The following is a 20103-nucleotide window of genomic DNA, read 5'->3' on the forward strand; positions in this document are numbered from 1 at the left end:
AGAAGCTTATTGGAACAACTCTGAGGGTGAGATATTACCTGTAATCAGTTTCTTAATGTATGAGGTTTAGACTTGCCTGTTTTTGCTTTATTTTGCTTGGTGACTTACTTTGTTCTGGCTGTTATTACTTGAAACCACTTAAATCCTACTTTTTATATGTAATAAAATCACTTTTGTTTATTAATAAACCCAGAGTAAGTGATTAATACCTGGGGGAGCAAATAGCTGTGCATCTCTCTCTATCAGTGTTATAGAGGGCGAACAATTTATGAATTTACCCTGTATAAGCTTTACAAAATGGATTTATTTGGGGTTTAGGCTCCCAAAAAGGCTGAATCTCCGTTTCAGTGAACTGCAGAGAGGTGTGGCCCAACCTCTGGGTCTGTGCTGGAACTGACTGGAGTGTCTAACTCAGCAAGACAGAAGTGGAGGGGCGCCTGTTCTGGCAGGAAGGTTGTTCTCAGTGGTATCCCAGCTCACCGAGTGACAGTCTCGAGGGGAGTCTCTGTGACCGAACCTGTCACAAACACATCATGGAACAGGTCACCCAAATGCTCCAGGAGAACCTGATGCAATACAGTATGGCCCACACATGCACTGACTGCACACCCCCAGTTATTACCTATCACTCCACATTAGAAACCATGTGGGGTATCAAACAATTAGAACCCATATTTGATGGGGAGCATGCCCTGAAAGAAATCTTTCCCAAACTTCCGCTTCTGCCCTTCAAGCAACTCAACATCCCCACACTCATCATCACCAGGACACATCATCTCAAAGCAGCACCAGACTATCAGAACAACAAATGCAAAACCTGCAGCCATATATCCACTGCTATAATGATCATACTCCCCCTCCCAACACACTTTCAAGAGCCAGGGTCCTACACATGCCTATCAGAACATGTGGTATACCTCCTCCAGTGTATCAAATGCCCTGACAATAACTATGTGGGTGAAACCAAACACTATGCTCTTGAATGAACTCTCACAGAAAAGCAATAAGACAAGATCATCCTATCACCCAAGGGCACACACTTTTCACAAAGCGATCACTCCATATCCGACCTCTCAGTCCTCATCCTCAAAGGAAACCTGCACAAAACCTTCAAAAGACAAGCCTGGGAATTTAAATTAATAACTTTGGCTGGACACTAAAAACCATGGACTTAACAGAGACACTGGTTTTATGGCTCATTACACCAACTGGTCACCCACCTGCTAAGTCTTAATTGCCCACTTCATTTTAAGTGGTCTCATACAGCATGCATGAACCCCTTATGCTTAACAATCTGCCCCATCTTGTATTTAGTTTGGACACTCTGGTTACTTGTTCGAGACTTGAGGAAGAGCTCTGACACTCTAAAGCTTGTCCCTTCCACCAACAGAAGTTAGTCCAATAAAAGATATTACCTCACCTACTTGTCTCACTCATATCCTTGGACCAACAGGCCTACAACAACACTGCAAACTATAAGGTACAGAGATGTGTGATAAATGCACATTCCATCTGCCTCACTTGCACTCTCTAACCTCTGATCCCATTTCCTCAGGACTGGGCCTAACATTCCAAAATCTGAAATGCTTTAAACAGGTGTCTTGTTTAATAAAAAAGTCAATCTGCCACAAAAATATTTTCTCCTCTCCATTCACCCACCTCTCTTATGTTCACTGACTGTTCAGTCTAGGCCAGCAGATGGTTTATGATCGGATATTGCTTGACTCATCAAAGCTAGAAATGGGCGTTTTGTGCCATTGTGAAAGGGTGATTCCACTTTCCCCGAGAGGGGGCTCAACCCTTGTTTTGATCCTGAAAGGTCCTGAAACTAAGGCACGAATGCTTAGAAAAGCTAGCTTAGATCATGTTTAAGATGTACTATAGTTTTCTCTCCCTCAAAAGCCTGTACAGAAGAAACCACCACACCTGATCAGATCTGGTTCTTCTAGTCCAACATCCTGCCTCTGACAGTGACCACTGCCAGACACGTCAGAGGTAGGGGCAAGAAACATGCACAATAATATGGAATAACCAGCCCATAGCAGCCATTTCCTCTTAACCCCAGGCAATCAATGGTCAACACACATGCGGAAATCTGAAGATTTCTATACTTGTATCCTATATAATGTAACTGCTGGTGTTATCACTAGGCCCAAAGTAACTAAGGCTCCTGACCTTCAGTGATGGGATACAAACATCCAGTTCCAAACCTTCTTAAACTTGCTAATACATTTTAAACCTCCTTCCCTACTAAAAACAGAACACACAAAGGTATCTGTGCTATAAAGGTTTCACATTCACTCTTTTGGGGTGACCTGCATAACTTGTGGTTTCTCCAGTCAAGAGTAATGCAACAATCCCAAACTCATGCTGAGAAAAACTTGATACCGCAGCTCAGCATGTACTGCTAATATATAATCATATACATACGTGTATAGTAATATGCTATGCACTGGAATGTACTATGTATGACTCTTCTGAACAAATATTTACTGCTTTTGTACATCACTGACTCTGTTAGACGAGAATTAAGTAAATTTCTCCTCCTCACATCATTAAATGTGAATGTACCATACTAACTGCTACAGCAATTTGAATAAACGTGCTGTGAAATATTTCTGTTTGAATTAAGAAAATGCCCCTGCAAGTTCTGGATTATTTATTAGTATGGTTCTCCACATCTGTAATGTTGTTCAGGTGCTGTATTTTTATCTTCAGAAGGTTAATATTTAAAATAGATGTGAAGGTACCCATCATTTTATCAGAACCTATCTGACCCACTAATTAGAGCACTTTTTCAGGAAGATCAAATAAGTTAGCTATTCTGGATGATCTTATGAATAAGAGATAGTCATTGATTAGCTAGAACCCATGTAACTTTCTCTTTTGATGGAGGAAATAGGTAAGTGCCAAGTTTCCAGAGCACTGTGTGTGTACAGATTTCTTGGACATCTCTGCACTGTGTATGACTGATGCATACTGCTGCAGATGAGTATCCAGCTCTGCTGTTGCCAGTCTCTAACGTCTCATCTCTGGCTGCCTTTATCTACAATATTTTAAAGACGTCAGACTTTTAAAAAAACAAATGTCACACCTTGGCCTCTGTTCCACACAGCGGCTATTACTAACAATTACATTTAATTGGAGTCTGAGTCATTCAATTTCCAGAAACAATAGGCAATTATACATATGCCATACCACCCAAGAGCAGGATAGGAGTTTATCTGCTACAACAAAAGCGTTCAAACACAAGCACTCTTATTTATAGAGAGGCAAGTTCAAAGTGCACATGACTTAAGACTCCAGTAGCAAAACTTCCTTTTTATTTATTTATATCATTGTGCTGCAATGGGTCAGTTTCCATAGAGATGAGGAAGGCAGTTGCCACCAAGAGGGAGGGAAATGGCATGGTTTTGCATAACTTTTTACTGGTGCTTGGCTGTGGGAACGCCAAAGAGCAAGTCTGGAGCCCAGCTATTTGCAAAAGAGGAAAAGGCGGCCCATGAAAGGGGGCTTCTCTCGCCAGCAGGGGTCACTGATGAGAAGAATACAAGGAAATACTTTGCACAGGGAGTAGTCAGTTTACAGAATTCATTGTCACAGGAGGTCACAGAATCAAATACCATGACCACTTTGTAAATGGATGGATAATTTGACTCTATGATCATTGTTGTAGGTCAAAAAAGAAGTCAGAGGGAAGGGATCTTTTAGCTTATTTAACACTCTCCAGGCCAATGTAAGATTTTCCCATTTAGCACACTGGACTTCACAACTGTTTTATTTTTATATTTTCAATGTATTCTGTTTGAATTGTTTTGAATTTGGGTTTACATCCCAACTTGAGTCACAAGTAGAAACAAATCTGATGGTCTCATTCTACTCCTGGGTGGATGTTTATTGGAATCTTAAAATCACTTTGTATTTTGACACAGTATGCTCAGAAGTGATCCAGACTGGAATCATGGAGGTAGTGGAGTAAGTCGGGTACTGTATAGGTCAGGACAAACATGTATTGCCAGAGCTGGATTGGGAAGCTTGCACAATGACTGCCTATCATGTGTCTTGAGCTAGCAACTGGTTTAGCCCTTGGCTTTCATGAGCACTAGATTGACATACAAATGCATGCAGCAGCAGTGTCCTAAAGTTAATCACCTTTAGAAAAGAACAGGCCCTGGATTTCATTTTTTGCCAGAGAGGCTGATTTAGTGGTTTGTGCCATGCACCTGTGAAGGTGCAGAATTAGACTCCTCTAAACCAACCGTTCCAATTCCAGCAAAGATGGCTCAGTCCTTAATCCTTCCAAGATAGATAAAATAAATTCAATGGAGGTTTGCACTTGAAATGCTTTGCAAACAACCTTAACCTTGTTCCCCAACCATGTCCCTCTCTGTATGGACACTAGAGATTCCATGGCACTTAGTCTAAGAGTAGATATTTGTCCCATTGTGCTTGGTTAAAATTACACCCTCTGCCCCTCAAAATAAACACACACAGATAAACTGGGTGCTTGTCCCCTTCCACCTAGAGGTGGATGACATTGTATATACAGAAGCACTGAGCAGCAATCTGTATAGGGATTGGGATCCTACAAGGTAAGCTCACCAGTTAACATAGCTTTGTGTCTTTAAACTGACACCATAAAGGGGCCACAACTTAAATAATAAAAAGATTATTAAAAATTTGTACAGGTTTTGTTCTCTGAAATCCTCTATTCAAACAAAACAGATAGAAAATGGGTCTCACGTCTCGCAGATCTGGTAATATTTCTCATCCTGAATGCCATCCTGGATAGGTACGTTGACACTGTAATATCGCCCCTTCCCCAGGCCAACGTCAGACACATCTCCTGTTCCTGAGCAACAAAAAACAAACCCGAACTATCAGTCAGCTAAGGAGAAAATGAGCTCAATAACATTGGCTGAACAGATCTGGGATGTCTTTCAAAGGATGGGAAGATCTGAGGCACAGTACACCTTCAGAGAAGTCTGCACTCTACTTCCAACAGGGGAGGTTTTTGAGTTACCTTGTTCAAGAAGTATCTGCTCTGGGGAAGATACTTCTAAGATTTCAAACTCTGCAAACTACAGCACCAGAGAGAGTTCAGAGACTTCAATACATTAGCAACAGTGGGAGAGGGAAGTGTGTACACCCAGATCTACACACAGGTTGCTGCAACTGACAGTGAAAGGGGTTTTGGTAGAATCTGATGCTAAAGGGAGATAGTTAAAGGGATACTGCTGAAGTTTTGGATAAAAGCCGCTGTCCTATCCACGTGCTAAGGCTCTACAATCCCTAAGGTGTATAATAAATACCATTCTGGCAGACAGAAAGATGGTCCTGTGGTTAGGACTTGGGAGATTTGGGTTTGATTCCCACCTCAGTCACAGACTTCCTTGGGCAAGTCACTCAGTCTCTCTGTACTCAGCTCCCCATCTGTAAGATGGGGATAATATTTCCTTTCTCACAACCATAGCTGTAACTTTAAGCACGTAAATCATCCCAGTGAAATCAATGGGACTATTCAAATGCTCAAAGTTAAGCACATGCTTAAGTGCTTTGCTGGATTGGGGCCAGAGGGCTCAGCACCTGACAGGACAGACCTACATGGGTTGCACACCACCTCTGAACAGGATATGGTGAAGATAAAACTTGTCTTAAGAGGTTTCTTGGTCTGTATCACTGAAAATCATTTCCTAACTAAACCAGAATGGATTTAGAAAGATTTACTGATCATTTATGATCTTCAATGACTTTACATTTCACTCAGCTCAGACAGTAAAACTAGATTCGCCAGTTTCATGCAGGGTTTCCATAGTCAGTTACACTTTCTGCACAGCACTGTTGCGTTTGAGTTGCCAACATCGCAGGGGACGTCTGAATTACATTTTCCTTCAATTACAAAAGCTGACATGAATTGAGGCTCTTAAGATTTATTTAACACTAAACCTAAAAAACTAGTTAAATGTTCCCTTTAAACAAAAAAGCTATTTTTAAAATTTTACTTCTGATTGGAGCAAACAGTGTGTCACATGAAAAAGTGGAAAACTCTGGTAAGAGTTGCTTCTGTACATCTAATCATATCACAACTGAAAGCAGGTAAAGAGGACGACTGCAGACGTTTCTTGACGGAGTCCTGCAAAGCTTTCACTAGTGCCAATGGAGCCCTCCCTAGCCATTGACAAGCTAACTCATACAGTATCATACATTTATGGTGGTGTGTAGAGTACAGACACTGCCCACCCAGCTAGCATGGGTATAAATAGCAATGTAGAGACGGTGAGACAGGGCTTAGACAAGAAGATTAGAGTGCCCTACATGCCTGAACCCCCATGGTAGATATTCTACACGGGCTGTGTACAGCCCAAGCAGTGCCTCATGTGTCAACACTGCTATTTTTAACAGCATAACGTCCCGGCTGTCTCCTCGCTACCAGAGCCTTTCGCTGCACCATGTAGTGTCTGTACGTGACACACTGCAGTAAGTGAAGACATAGCTCTAGAGAGTCCCACGTTAGAGCCTCACAGCCTCTTGAAAAAGGCACAAGCAAGGGTGCCTTGCATCTCATTGCATTGTCCCCTCTCCCCTCTAAAGGTACACAGAGGGTAAGGTTGCCCTCAGTGCCCCTTCTGGGCTCATCCAAGCCCTGCTGATGTTCTGCTTTTTTCTCTGCTAGACAGCAGGACACCAGCCCAGGTAGAGAGTGGCAGCACAGTGGAATGGACCCAGCAGTGGTCGTGCCCTTGAGGTTTAGTGTCAGGAACAGGCTGAGGAAGCGCACTACTGAGTGTATGGGCTCCTGTTGCATTGTTTTCTGGGTAGAGAGAGGATGCAGACACAGACGGGTGGTGGGAAACCTGGAAAGAGTGAAGGGGACAGGACTTAACCCAAGTGCAGAAACTCTGCTAGTTAGTGAAGCCATAATAAGATTGCTTGCCTGGGAAAAATCCTGGTGAAAACTTATGCAGAGACACAGTCATGACTTTGGAGGTGAAACTAAAGGCATCTTCCACACCTATCAGACAGAGAGAAAGAAACTCAGGTGTCAATTACTCACATGAACTACACATTACAAAGAAATCACAAGAGCACACCTCAAACAAGCAGTAGGGGGAGGGGGAGAGAATGCGCAAAAGGCAGACATGACACAGTAAATCCTTCCTTAACAAATGGAGACTAGTTCAAATGTGGCGTGGGTCACAAGTGAAATGAGTTTTGCTGGTCTCAACCTAATCATTGGTGAATGCATCTCCACATCACAAATCATTGCAAAAGTCCGCAGCACTGGTATTGTCTGCTCAGACTGGAAGAGCAGAGGGCAGTCTGGCAGCTCAGAATTAGAGTGCCCTGGAACAGACCTGTCCCTGATTAGAACCAGAGTTAATGGTCCATCCCTTTTAGCAGCACTCCAGTTCATCAAGCCTCTTTTTAATATACATAGATGCTGAGAAAGAAGTTGCAGAAGACTTAACACAAACCAAATGTGGGGGGAAAATGGACCAAAATGAAACACACCATAAAAATTAGGAGAGCAGGAAACGTTAAATAGTGTTGAAATAATGGCCCCAATGCAGAGAGCAGCTTCAGTCAAGGACCGTTCCGGCTTTAGTTTTATAGAATCATCATTTAGTACGGACTGCTGCAACATCACAAATCTGCATTGACGACATTAAGCAATTAAGCTCTGGGATTGGCCATGACACAATCCTGTGTCCTGTATGGAAGGCGAGGGGTCGTGAGGAAATCCTCTTGCTTGAGACCCCTTGGCGGAGGGGCTTAATAGAATTAGAGCTTGTTAATACAGAGCTTGTTGTTTTTAATATTCCACCGTTGCTCAGATCACCACCACAGGGCCGTGTGTTTTAATAATACAGAGCAAGCACCAGGGGCTGGGAGAGACACGCAAGACATCTCCTATCACGAGTCTGCAACTAGCCCCAGGTGCTCAAAAGGTATTTAGGCACCTAAACTCTTACTAAAATCAATGGGAGTTAGGTGCCTAAATACCTTGAAGACCTGGGCCTAAGTGAATTGAGGGAACCTCAACTTGCTAAGTGAAGAAAAAGCCATTCTTTACAGCAGCGGTTCTCAAACTTCATTGCACTGTGACCCCCTTCTGACAACAAAAATTACTATACAACCCCAGGAGTGGGGACCGAAGCCTGAGCTTGCTGCCCCGGTTTGGGGGGCCCAAAGCCCGAGCCCCACTGCCCCAGGTGGGAGGCTAAAGCCAAAGCTCAAAGGCTTCAGCCCCGGCCAGGGGGCATGTAACCTGAGCCCTGCTGCCCAGGGCTGAAGCCCTTCGGCTTCGGCTTTGGCCCCAGGCGGTGGGGTTCGGGCTTCAACTTCAGCCCCAGGCAGTGGGCTTGGGCTTCAGCCCCGGACCCCAGTAAGTCTAACACCAGCCCTGGCGACCCCATTAAAACGGAGTCCCAACCTACTTTGGGGTCCTGACCCACAGTTTGAGAACCCTGCTTTACAGCAAGATGAAAGCTAGCACTTCTGGCTTGTGAAAGCTGCACTCTAGGCATCCTCCTCCATACACGAGTTTGTTTGCAGGGCCCCAATGCCTCACCACTGTTCATTTTCCACCAAGAGCATTGGCGAGGAGACACGAGCTATGTCGCCAATGATACCTCACCCTGCCCTAGCTCTTCACTTATATCAGGGGTCTCAAACACGCGGCCCGCAGGGCTATTTCCTGCGGCCCGCGCGCCCCCCCAGCCCACCTCCAGGCCAGGGGTGGGCAAACTACACCCACAGGATTGCCCCCCTCGAGCCCCGCGCCGCTCCCTGATGCGGTTGGCATCACGTCCTTGTGGCTGGGGGGGGAGAGCAGAGGGCTCCGTGTGTTGCCCTGGTTTCCAGGCACCCCCCCCCCCCCACAGCTCCCATTGGCCGGGAACGGGGAACCGCGGCCAATGGGAGCTTCGGGGGAGGTACCTGGAGGAGCAGCAAGCAGCGCGCGGAGCCCTCCGTCCCCCACAGGGACCGCAGGGACATGGTTCCAGCTGCTTCGCGGAGCCGGAGCCGGAGCCGGAGCCGGGGGGGGAGCAGGCAGCCTGCCCTGGCCCCAGTGTGCGCCACTGCCACCCCAGAGCCGCTTTAGGTAAGCGGCTCCAGGCCAGAGCCCTAAGCCCTCCTGCACCCCGCCCCCCAACTCCCTGCCCTGAGCCCCCTGCTGCATCCCACACCCCTTCTGCACCCCAACCCCCTGCTGCACCCCAACTCCATGCCCTGAGCCCCCTGCCTGCACCCCAACCCCCTGCTGCATCCCACACCCCTTCTGCACCCCAACCCCCTGCCCTGAGCCCCCTGCCTGAACCCCACACCCCTTCTGCACCCAACCCCCTGCCCTGAGCCCCCTGCCTGAACCCTGACCCCCTGCCACACCCCTGCACCCCAACCCCCTGCCGCACCCTGCACCCCAACCCCCTGCCCCACCCCTCACCCCTCCTGCACCCCACACCCCAACTCCCTGCCCTGAGCCCTCTGCTGCATCCCACACCCCTTCTGCACCCCAACCCCCTGCCCTGAGCCCCCTGCCTGCACCCCAACCCCCTGCTGCACCCCAACTCCATGCCCTGAGCCCCCTGCCTGCACCCCAACCCCCTGCTGCATCCCACACCCCTTCTGCACCCCAACCCCCTGCCCTGAGCCCCCTGCCTGAACCCTGACCCCCTGCCACACCCCTCACCCCCTGCACCCCAACCCCCTGCCGCACCCTGCACCCCCTGCCCCACCCCTCACCCCTCCTGCACCCCACACCCCAACTCCCTGCCCTGAGCCCTCTGTCGAACCCTGCAGACCTCCTGCACTCCCTGCCCTGAGCCCCCTGCTGCACCCTGCACCTCAACTCCCTGCCCTGGGGAAGGGGTTGGAATGGGGGCAGGGAAGGGGTGGGAAGTGGCAGGGCAGGGGCGGAGCCTCATGGAAGGGGTGGAGTGGGGGCAGGGCCGGGGGCAGCGAGGGGGGTGTGTGTCAGTGATGCGGCCCTCGGGCCAGTGAACTAGTCCTCATTTGGCCCCCCTGGTCATTTGAGTTTGAGACCCCTGACTTATATCAACCCAAGTGAATCAGTCGTGCGCTCTACCAGTGGTCAGGTAGAGATCGGGGCCTGGATTTGGCCTAGCTGACAAAGGCTCAACTCACTGAAGACTGCACTGATACTGGTAGATTGGGGAAAACAATTAAAAGATTTAGCCAGAATTATACCTGTCCCTCTGGAAGCGTATGTGCTGTCTTAGGCTCTAGCTAGATCCCCAGCCACTGCAATCAAGGCCTGGTCTACACTACGAGTTTAGGTCGACTTTAGCAGCGTTAAATCGAATTAAGCCTGGACACGTCCACACGACGAAGCCCTTTTTTTCGACTTAAAGGGCCCTCTAAACCGGTTTCTTTACTCCACCTCCGACGAGGGGATTTGCGCTAAAATCAGCCTTTGCGGGTCGGATTTGGGGTAGTGTGGACAGAATTCGACGTTATTGGCCTCCGGGAGCTATCCCACAGTGCTTCATTGTGACCGCTCTGGACAGCACTCTCAACTCAGATGCACTGACCAGGTAGACAGGAAAAGGCCCGCGAACTTTTGAATTTCATTTCCTGTTTGCCCAGCGTGGAGAGCACAGGTGACCACGCAGAGCTCATCAGCACAGGTAACCATGATGGAGTCCCAGGATCGCAAAAGAGCTCCATCATGGACCGAAGGGGAGGTACGGGATCTGCTCGCCATATGGGGAGACGAATCAGTGCTAGCTGAACTCCATAGCAATAAACGAAATGGCAAAATATTAGAAAAGGTCTCAAAGGCCATGAAGGACAGAGGCCATAACAAGGACGCACAGCAGTGCCGCGTGAAAATTAAGGAGCTAAGGCAAGCCTACCACAAAGCCAGAGAGGCAAATGGAAGGTCCGGGGCAGAGCCGCAAACATGCCGCTTCTACACGGAGCAGCATGCGATGCTAGGGGGTGCAGCCACCACTACCCCAACCGCGTGCTTTGACTCCGTCAATGGAGAAACACGCAACAGGGAAGTGGGTTCGGGGTACAAGGAAGATGATGATAAAGACAATGAAGAGAGCTCACAGCAAGGAAGCGGAGAAACCGGTTTCCCCAACAGCCAGGATATGTTTATCACTCTGGACCTGGAACCAGTAATCCCCAAACTCACCCAAGGCGTGCTCCCAGACCCTAAGGGCACACAAGGGACCTCTGGTGAGTGTACCTTTGTAAATATTAGACATGGTTTAAAAGCAAGCGTGTTTAATGATTAATGATTAATTTGCCCTGGCAATCGCGGCCAGTACAGCTACTGGAAAAGTCTGTTAACGTGTATGGGGATGGAGCGGAAATCCTCCAGGGACATCTCCAGAAAGCTCTCCTTCATGTACTCCCAAAGCCTTTGCAAAAGGTTTCTGGGGAGAGCTGCCTTATCCCATCCACCATGGTAGGACACTTTAGCACGCCAGGCCAGTAGCACGTAGTCTGGAATCATTGCATAACAAAGCATGGCAGCGTATGGTCCCGGTGTTTGCTGGCATGCAGACAACATCCATTCCTTATCTCTCTTTGTTATCCTCAGGAGAGTGATATCATTCACGGTCACCTGGTTGAAATGGGGTGATTTTACTAAGGGGACATTCAGAGGTGCCCGTTCCTGCTCGGCTGAACAGAAATGGTCCCTGCTGTTAGCCACGCGGTGGGTGGGGAGGGGTGAAGGGATCATCCCAGAGAATTGGATGTGTGTGTGGAGGGGGGGAGCGGTTGTTGGGTTTGTGCTACATGTTAACCCGGAAACCCCAGCCCCTCCTTTTACATTGCAAACCCATTTTAAATGGCCAACCCAATGGGTCCTTGGTATGGGAAATGAGGGCGCTGCTGTTTGAAACCATTCCCACATATTATGAAGGTTAAAAAAGCCAAAAGACTGTGGCTTACCATGGCTGCCTGCAAGCCGAATTCTGTTGCCTGGCACTGTGTGAGTGATCTCTCACACCAAACCGGTAGGCCCTCAATATAAGAGGAAAAATGCGACCTTGTAACGAAAGCACATGTGCTGTATAACGTGAACAGCAAAATTTAACGTGAAAGAGTGTACCCATTGTTCTCTAAAATGTGTCTTTTTTAACCACCTCTCCCTTCTCCTCCACCAGCTGCAAATGTTTCTCCTTCGCAGAGGCTAGCGAAGTTTAGAAGGAGAAAATGGCGGACTCGGGATGATATGTTCACGGAGCTCCAGATGTCCTCCCACGCTGAAAGAGCACAGCAGAATGCGTGGAGGCAGTCAATGTCAGAGTGCAAAAAAGCACAATATGAACGAGAGGAGAGGTGGCGGGTTGAATCGCAGGCTGAAGAGAGCAAGTGGCGGGCTGAAGATGATAGGTGGTGTCAGCTTGCAGACAGAAGGCAAGAGTCGATGCTCCGGCTGCTGGAGCATCAAACTGATATGCTCCAGCATATGGTTGAGCTGCAGGAAAGGCAGCAGGAGCAGAGACCACCGCTACAGCCCCTGTGTAACCAACAGCCCTCCTCCCCAAGTCCCATTGCCTCCTCACCCAGACGCCCAAGAACACGGTGGGGGGGCCTCCGGCCACCCAGTCACTCCACCCCAGATGATTGCCCGAGCATCAGAAGGCTGGCCTTCAATAAGTTTTAAACTGCAGTGTGTCCTTTTCCTTCCCTCCTTCCCCACCCATCCCGGGCTACCTTGGCAATTATCCCCCTAGTTGTGTGATGAATTAATAAAGAATGCATGAATGAGAAGTAACAATGACTTTATTGCCTCTGCAAGCGGTGCTCGAAGGGGGGAGGGGAGGGTGGGGTGGTTGGTTTACAGGGAAGTAGAGTGAACTGGGGGGTGGGGGGGCGCGGAGGGTTCATCAAGGAGAAACAAACAGAAGTTTCACACTGTAGCCTGGCCAGTCACAAAACTCGTTTTCAAAGCTTCTCTGATGCGCACCGCGCCCTGCTGTGCTCTTTTAACCGCCCTGGTGTCTGGCTGCACGTAATCAGCGGCCAGGTGATTTGCCTCAAGCTCCCACCCCGCCATAAATGTCTCCCCCTTACTCTCACAGATATTGTGGAGCGCACAGCAAGCACCAATAACAATGGGGATATTGGTTTCGCTGAGGTCTATCTGAGTCAGTAAGCTGCGCCAGCGCGCTTTTAAACGTCCAAATGCACATTCCACCACCATTCGGCACTTGCTCAGCCTATAGTTGAAAAGGTCCTGACTACTGTCCAGGCTGCCTGTGTACGGCTTCATGAGCCATGGCATTAAGGGGTAGGCTGGGTCCCCAAGGATAACGATAGGCATTTCAACATCCCCAACGGTTATTTTCTGGTCCAGGAAGAAAGTCCCTTCCTCCAGCTTTCGAAACAGAACAGAGTGCCTGAAGACGCGAGCATCATGTACCTTTCCCGGCCATCCCACGTTGATGTTGGTGAAATGTCCCTTGTGATCCACCAGGGCTTGCAGCAGCATTGAAAAGTACCCCTTGCGGTTTATGTACTCGGTGGCTTGGTGCTCCGGTGACAAGATAGGGATATGGGTTCCGTCTATCGCCCCACCACAGTTTGGGAATCCCATTGCAGCAAAGCCATCCACTATGACCTGCACGTTTCCCAGAGTCACTACCCTTGATATCACCAGGTCTTTGATTGCCCTGGCAACTTGGATCACAGCAGCCCCCGCAGTAGATTTGCCCACTCCAAATTGATTCCCGACTGACCGGAAGCTGTCTGGCGTTGCAAGCTTCCACAGGGCTATCGCCACTCGCTTCTCAACTGTGAGGGCTGCTCTCATCCTGGTATTCTGGCGCTTCAGGGCAGGGGAAAGCAAGTCACAAAGTTCCATGAAAGTGCCCTTACGCATGCGAAAGTTTCGCAGCCACTGGGAATCGTCCCACATCTGCAACACGATGCGGTCCCACCAGTCTGTGCTTGTTTCCCGGGCCCAGAATCGGCGTTCCACGCCATGAACCTGCCCCAGTAACACCATGATTTGCACATTGCTGGGGCCTGTACTTTCTGAGAGGTCTATGTCCATGTCAATTTCCTCATCACTCTCATCGCCGTGCTGCAATCGCCTCCTCGGCTGGTCCTGGTTTTGCTTTGGCATTTCTGGCCCTGCATATACTCCAGGACAATGCGCGTGGTGTTCATAGTGCTCATAATTGCCGCGGTGATCTGAGCGGGCTCCATGATCCCAGTGCTATGGCGTCTGGTCTGAAAAAGGGCGCGAAACTAGTGTCTGATGGAGCGAGGGAGGGGCAACTGACGACATGGCGTACAGGTACAGGGAATTAAAATCAACAAAGGTGGCTGTGCATCAGGGAGAAACACAAACGTCACACAGAATGGCCCCCCCCCCAAAGATTGAACTCAAAACCCTGGGTTTAGCAGGCCGTTGATTTCACGGAGGGAGGGGGAAGCAAATGAATACAGAACAAATCTGGTCCATCTATTTTTTACATCTTAAGCTGGCAGCAGACGGTGCAGCATGACTGATAGCCATCATCGTCAAGAATCAGACGCCCAGAGTGGAAAGTTTGGTTCAGTATTTCTTAGAGGAATCTGCTGAAGAACTTTCCCGGGTGCCTCTGATTGAACTCACTGAGGAGTACGACGACTACGGATACCAGTCATAATACACCATCCACTGCCAAAAGGCAAGGAGCTGCTGCTGTTTAGCAATGCAGCTCCACGTCTGCCAGCACCCAGATAGCCGATGACGGCTACCAGTTATACTGCACCGTCTACTGCCAAAAGGCAATTAGCTGCTGCTGTGTAGCAATGCAGTACCACATCTGCCGGCACCCAGATGACATATGGTGACGGTGAGCTGAGCTGAGCGGGCTCCATGCTTGCCGTGGTATGTTGTCTGCACAGGTAACCCAGGTAACCCAGGTAAAAAGACGCGAATCGATTGTCTGCCGTTGCTCTGATGGAGGGGGAGGGGCCTGACGACATGTACCCAGAACCCCCTGCAGCACTGTTTTTGCATCATCGGGCATTGGGATCTCAACCCAGAATTCCAATGGGCGGCGGAGACTGCGGGAACTGTGGGATAGCTACCCACAGTGCAACGCTCCGGAAGTCGACGCTAGCCTCAGTACTGTGGACGCGGTCCACCGACTTAATGCACTTAGAGCATTTTATGTGGGGACACACACAATCGACTGTACAAAACCGATATCTATAAAACCGGCTTCTATAAATTCGACCTAATTTCGTAGTGTAGACATACCCCAAGACACCTGTTTCACACCTCCATTAGGTAGAAGGCTAGGACTTTTTTGGATGCCAGTAATCCACACCTTTATCACCCTGACCTGAGGGTATCACCATGCACTCGGCATGGGATTGCACCTTAAAGCGACTAGCAAATCCAATTGGGTGCAGACTGCAGCACCCCACTTGCTATACAGGGTATCAAGGCAGGACACCAGAGCTCCTGGATCTACACTGGTTTCTGGAAACCATGTAAAGGTGTTGGCTCTGACCCATTAAGCTCTAAGTGGTCTGGCCTCTCCCATTTAAGAGAACCTCTCACTCCTTGTGCTGTACTGCTGGAGTTTAGCTCCAGTTCATCTGCTGATTCATCTGCTTGGTGTTAGAGAGAAGTATCTACTGGCAGGGTCTTCTTCTAGAGGGGCCCTCAGCTGCATAGCCTCCTCCCCCACACCTAAATAGTCAAAGTAGCCTGAAACTGCCGAACTTCAGGGCATGATGCAAATCTCATCTATTTTCACAGCCTGAAGAGGAGCCCTAATCACCCTTCTTCTGTGGGGCAGCGGAACTGCTTTCTTTCCCTTAGTTGTGGTTGATTAATAGCAGGGATGTTTTTCTAAAACGTTATTCTATAGTTTTAAACAGCTATTCTGCTGTGGGAGTCCAGTGGCCTGCGTTACACAGAAGGTCAGACTAGGTGATCACAGGTGTCCCCTCTGGACTTGGAATCTATGCAAGAGCGGTAATGGGGCGAGGCTGTTCATTTGTGTACATATTGTTTGAAGAAGTGTATTTTATTTTGTCTGAGGTGTCAAGAGTGCAGCACTGGGGCTTTGCATATAAACCCAAACAAACAGGCACAAAGTTATGCAGGTAATCTCCATTGCAGTAACAGCCCCTCGGTGATCCTGGCTCCCACAAAGCTTCCCCGAAGCACTGCCCTGCCAGGACCACTTAGCAGCCCGCATGGCTGCCTTACCATCCCCATGATGCAAGTCCAAGTCAATATAGAGGATGCGGTCGAATTTCCGACGCAGCCGCAGGATGCCCAGGACGGCGTCGTTTAGGTAGCAAAAGCCAGAAGCTTCATCTCTGCAAGGAAACATTCAGGAAGTTCAACATTCCCAAGCGGAGACAAGACAGCTGCTCGCCCCAACCTTTGCCCCTTGAACCCTCCACAAACCCCATCCAGCAGCACAGCCTCCATCTTGTGTGGACTAAAAGGAGGAACACTAAGGCACGGGTGTCAACTAGTCCCACTGGTCAGGAGCAGCAATGTGAGAGCCAGCCACAAGACACAGAGTATCTGATCAATTACATGGGACTTTGGAAACCTGGGCTCGATGTCCATCTTGAAATGTTAAATATGAGGTTGCTGGTCTTATCCCACACCAAAACAGCCATCATGGCCTCTGGTGGCTTGAGAGACTGTGCTCGACTGGCCCAGGGATGAACAGCAGAGGGAAGTACAGAGCAGCTAAACACACACATTTAGCTGCCATTAGCCTCCTGCAAATCTAAAACACTATGTGAATTTGGTGCTACTGAAAGGTGGCAGATTGAGAGTCCAGCACCTAAAATTCCTCTGTCTGCAGCACAGTACTGAGACACTGCAGCACAATCTTCCCCGTGCCAATGCACCTCAGCCCTGCCCTGGAGGGACACATCCCGCCTTCCCCCCACTATGGAGGTCTACAAGCCCAAGCTAATCTTTGTAGTCAGTCTCAGCTGATGGGCTAAAAGTGAGCAGTCTGGTGCTCTGGACTCCTGCTGCTAGGAACTCCCCCAAGAACCCTGACACCAACAAATAAAGCCAAAGTACTCAGCATTGGCCTGACTTCAAGGACAGCAATCAGGCCACTGCTGTCCTGGGCTGGATCCCACTCCCATCCCCGTCAGCCACCCAGTCTCCATTTAGTTTTAATGGTTGAAATCTACCTCACAGCTTGCACACGCGAGAAGTGTAGATCTCCAATGAAGTGTTAGAATGCCGTTCAGAGGAAGAGGAGTGCAGTTTTAAACACCCCACCCCCTCCAGAAAATTCACCAGCGAGGGAGTCATTGGGGTGGGAATTAAGCTGCTGGTAGGAATGGTTTCCTTCCTCCCACCATGGAAAGGAGGGCCCATGAAATTAATGTGAAACATGTTATCCTTGCTCATGTGTAGCTGTCACATAGTCAAATAAATGGAGGAAATGCAAGCTGCTATATGGAAACAGCTGTCCCCAGCTAGTGCATGGGACTTCTACATTCCCAGCACCACCTTTGCAGAAAAGTCCCATTTTTCCTATCCCAGGAATTCTTCATATGTACAAGGCTGATTTAAGAAAGGAGCAAGAAAAGAAATAAGGGGAAATCACCACTCTGTAAGGATCCAGGCTGAATGCTGGCTCAGATCTGCTGTGGAAAGCATGTTAATGATCTAATACAGAAGTCACCTAAGCGCAACCTCTAGAGTTCTCTTTGAGAGGCAGCAGAGCACCACACAGCAGGAGGCAGGAGACCTGAGTTCTATTTCCAATTCTGCCACTAACAGGCTGTGTGACCGCAGGGAAGTCACTTAACTGCCTTGTGCCTCTCTCCCAAGTAAAGTGGAGGTAACAACAGTCATCCATCTATAAAGCCCATTAAAGGGAAAGAAAGATATTAGGTTATTGATATCCTAAGACGAAGCTGCAAGCTTCATGGGCTACAAGCCTTAATATCTTGATCCTGATATTCATGCCACTGCACTAAAGGGAAGGGCAGCTGCAATCTTCTCCGTTTTATGAAAGTTAAAGGCAGCCCTCCAACTACTGGAACACTGTCCATGTGACTGTTGGGTGGCCAAAGTTTGGGCGCCCATATCCCAGGAGGTTTAGGAGCGTGCTGAATTCTAGCAGAACAAGGAATGCTGGTGCCTTTCTTACAGGATGCAATCCAATAAAAAGCAAAGCTGTGAAGAAAATCCTTCTGCACTTTCAGAGCCCAGTCACAAAAGCTGACCTGCAGTCCTGCCCACCTTTGTCAGCCACTCGATAAATCAAGATAATTTCTTCTCAGCCAGGGCCTTGCTCTCTTTGGCAGCAATCGCCAGCTCCTTGTCATGCTTGGAGCTAGTGTCTGCGAGCAGAGCACCAGCAATGCAACAGTAAATGCCCGGAGCGTAGCCACAAGAAGTCTTCCAGGCTGGTAGAAGTTATTGGCCACCACTCAGTTACTCCTGCAGGTGCAGAATTCATGTCCCCCACAGATTTCTTTGCTTCCCTGCGGAAAAATGACTTTCAGATGGGGAAGCAAAGGGAAGCTGCAAGAACAGTCATGTGCCGCTCCCCAGCGGTGCGGGTGCATCGTTTCAGATGCCAGAAGCAACTAGCACAGGTGTAAATCACTGGGGGAAAAGGGCTGGGAATGCCCCGGCCAGTGGCTTCTATCCAGCTGCTAGTCCCGCCTGGCCTGGAGAGGACGGGACTTCCTCTTCCCCTGCAAGGAGCAGCCAGGGCTAGGTCAGATCCAGCCCCAGAAACCACTCCAGCGGCAGGAAGCTCCATACCCCTCTGCTTCCTGCCTCCATCACTCCTGAGCTATAGGGGGAAGGGTCACTGTACGGGGAGCTACTCCCCCATCCACCCAACCCACGTACATTTGGACCCGCCTCATACCCAGATCGCCCCACCAAACCTCACCCCCTGCATCCACCTCCCTGCATCCGGACCCCACCTCTGCACCCAGACTGCCACCTGCAACTGAACTCCCACCCCAGAAGCCTCACCCCACCTGCACCTGGATCACTCCAACAAGCTCCCTGGACCCCCACCCCCACCCCACTGAGCCACACCAAGTCAGCACCCAGACCCGCACCCCATGAAGCCAGCACTCGGACAGGGTGATCTCCCATTGCCATGCTGGAGCCTCCACATTTATTTATTGACAAATAAAAATTGCAAAATTTTGCAGAATTTTAAAATATTGTGTGCAGAATTTTAAAATTTTTGGCGCAGAATGCCCTGAGGAGTAACTCAGTGCAGGCTGGCACATACAGTGTTTTCTAGCCCACTTTTAAGGGTATGTCTACACCAGGGGTCTCAAACACGCGGTTCGTGAGGTTATTTTCTGCGGCCTGCGAGCTCCTTGTGCCCCCCCCCCCAGCGTTTACCTAGAGCGGCTCCGGCCCGACGCGCACGGGGAGCAGGGCAGGCTCCCTGCCTGCCTGCCCCCGCGCCGCTCCAGGAAGCAGCTGGAACCTGGGGGAGGAGGGGCACAGGGGTGTGTGTGTTACTGTTGCTTCAGGCACCGCTCCCAGCAGCTCCCATTGGCCGGGAACGGGGAACCACAGCCAATGGAAGCTGCTGGGGGCGGTGCCTGAAGCAACAGCAACACACACACCCCTGTGCCCCTCCTCCCCCAGGTTCCGGCCACTTCCCGGAGTGGCGTCGGCATGGGCGTGGGGGCCTGCCGTGGCCCCGGTATGCGCCAGGCCAGAGCCCTGCCACCCGAACCCCGCCTGCAGCAGAACCCCCCTGCCCTGAGCCCCCTGCCGCACCCCGCATCCCTCCTGCAACCCGACCCCCTGCCATACCCTGTACCCCGACCCCCTGCCCTGAGCCCCCTGCCGCACCCCTCCTGCACCCCAACCCCCTTCCCTGAGCCCCCTGCTGCACCCTGCACCCCGATCCTCTGCCCTGAACCCCCTGCCACATTCCGCATCCCTCCTGCATCCCAACCCACTGTACTGACCGCCTGCCACACCCCTCACCCCCCTGCACCCCACACCCCAACTCCCTGCCCTGATCCCCTGCTACACTCCACACCCCTCCTGCACCCCCTGGGGGCAGGGAGGGGGCAGAGCTGGGGTGAGGATTTCGGGGAAAGGGTTGGAATGGGGGCAGGGAAGGG

The 20103-nt window shown here is 50.0% G+C and overlaps 1 protein-coding gene across 1 annotated transcript in view; it reads right to left on the minus strand.

Moving 5' to 3' along the window:
- The window catches only part of HDAC8 (histone deacetylase 8), a 79097-nt gene that overhangs the window by 20593 nt on the left and 38401 nt on the right, over positions 1-20103 (minus strand). Inside the window, exons 5-7 of the mRNA XM_065410948.1 lie at positions 16208-16320; positions 6935-7012; positions 4744-4852 (exon numbers count right to left, since the gene is read on the minus strand). Coding sequence (XP_065267020.1) covers positions 4744-4852; positions 6935-7012; positions 16208-16320 — 300 coding nt within the window. The remainder of the gene's footprint in view (positions 1-4743; positions 4853-6934; positions 7013-16207; positions 16321-20103) is intronic.

The sequence above is a fragment of the Emys orbicularis genome, chromosome 9 (assembly GCF_028017835.1).
Source record: "Emys orbicularis isolate rEmyOrb1 chromosome 9, rEmyOrb1.hap1, whole genome shotgun sequence".
Lineage (NCBI taxonomy): Eukaryota > Metazoa > Chordata > Testudines > Emydidae > Emys > Emys orbicularis.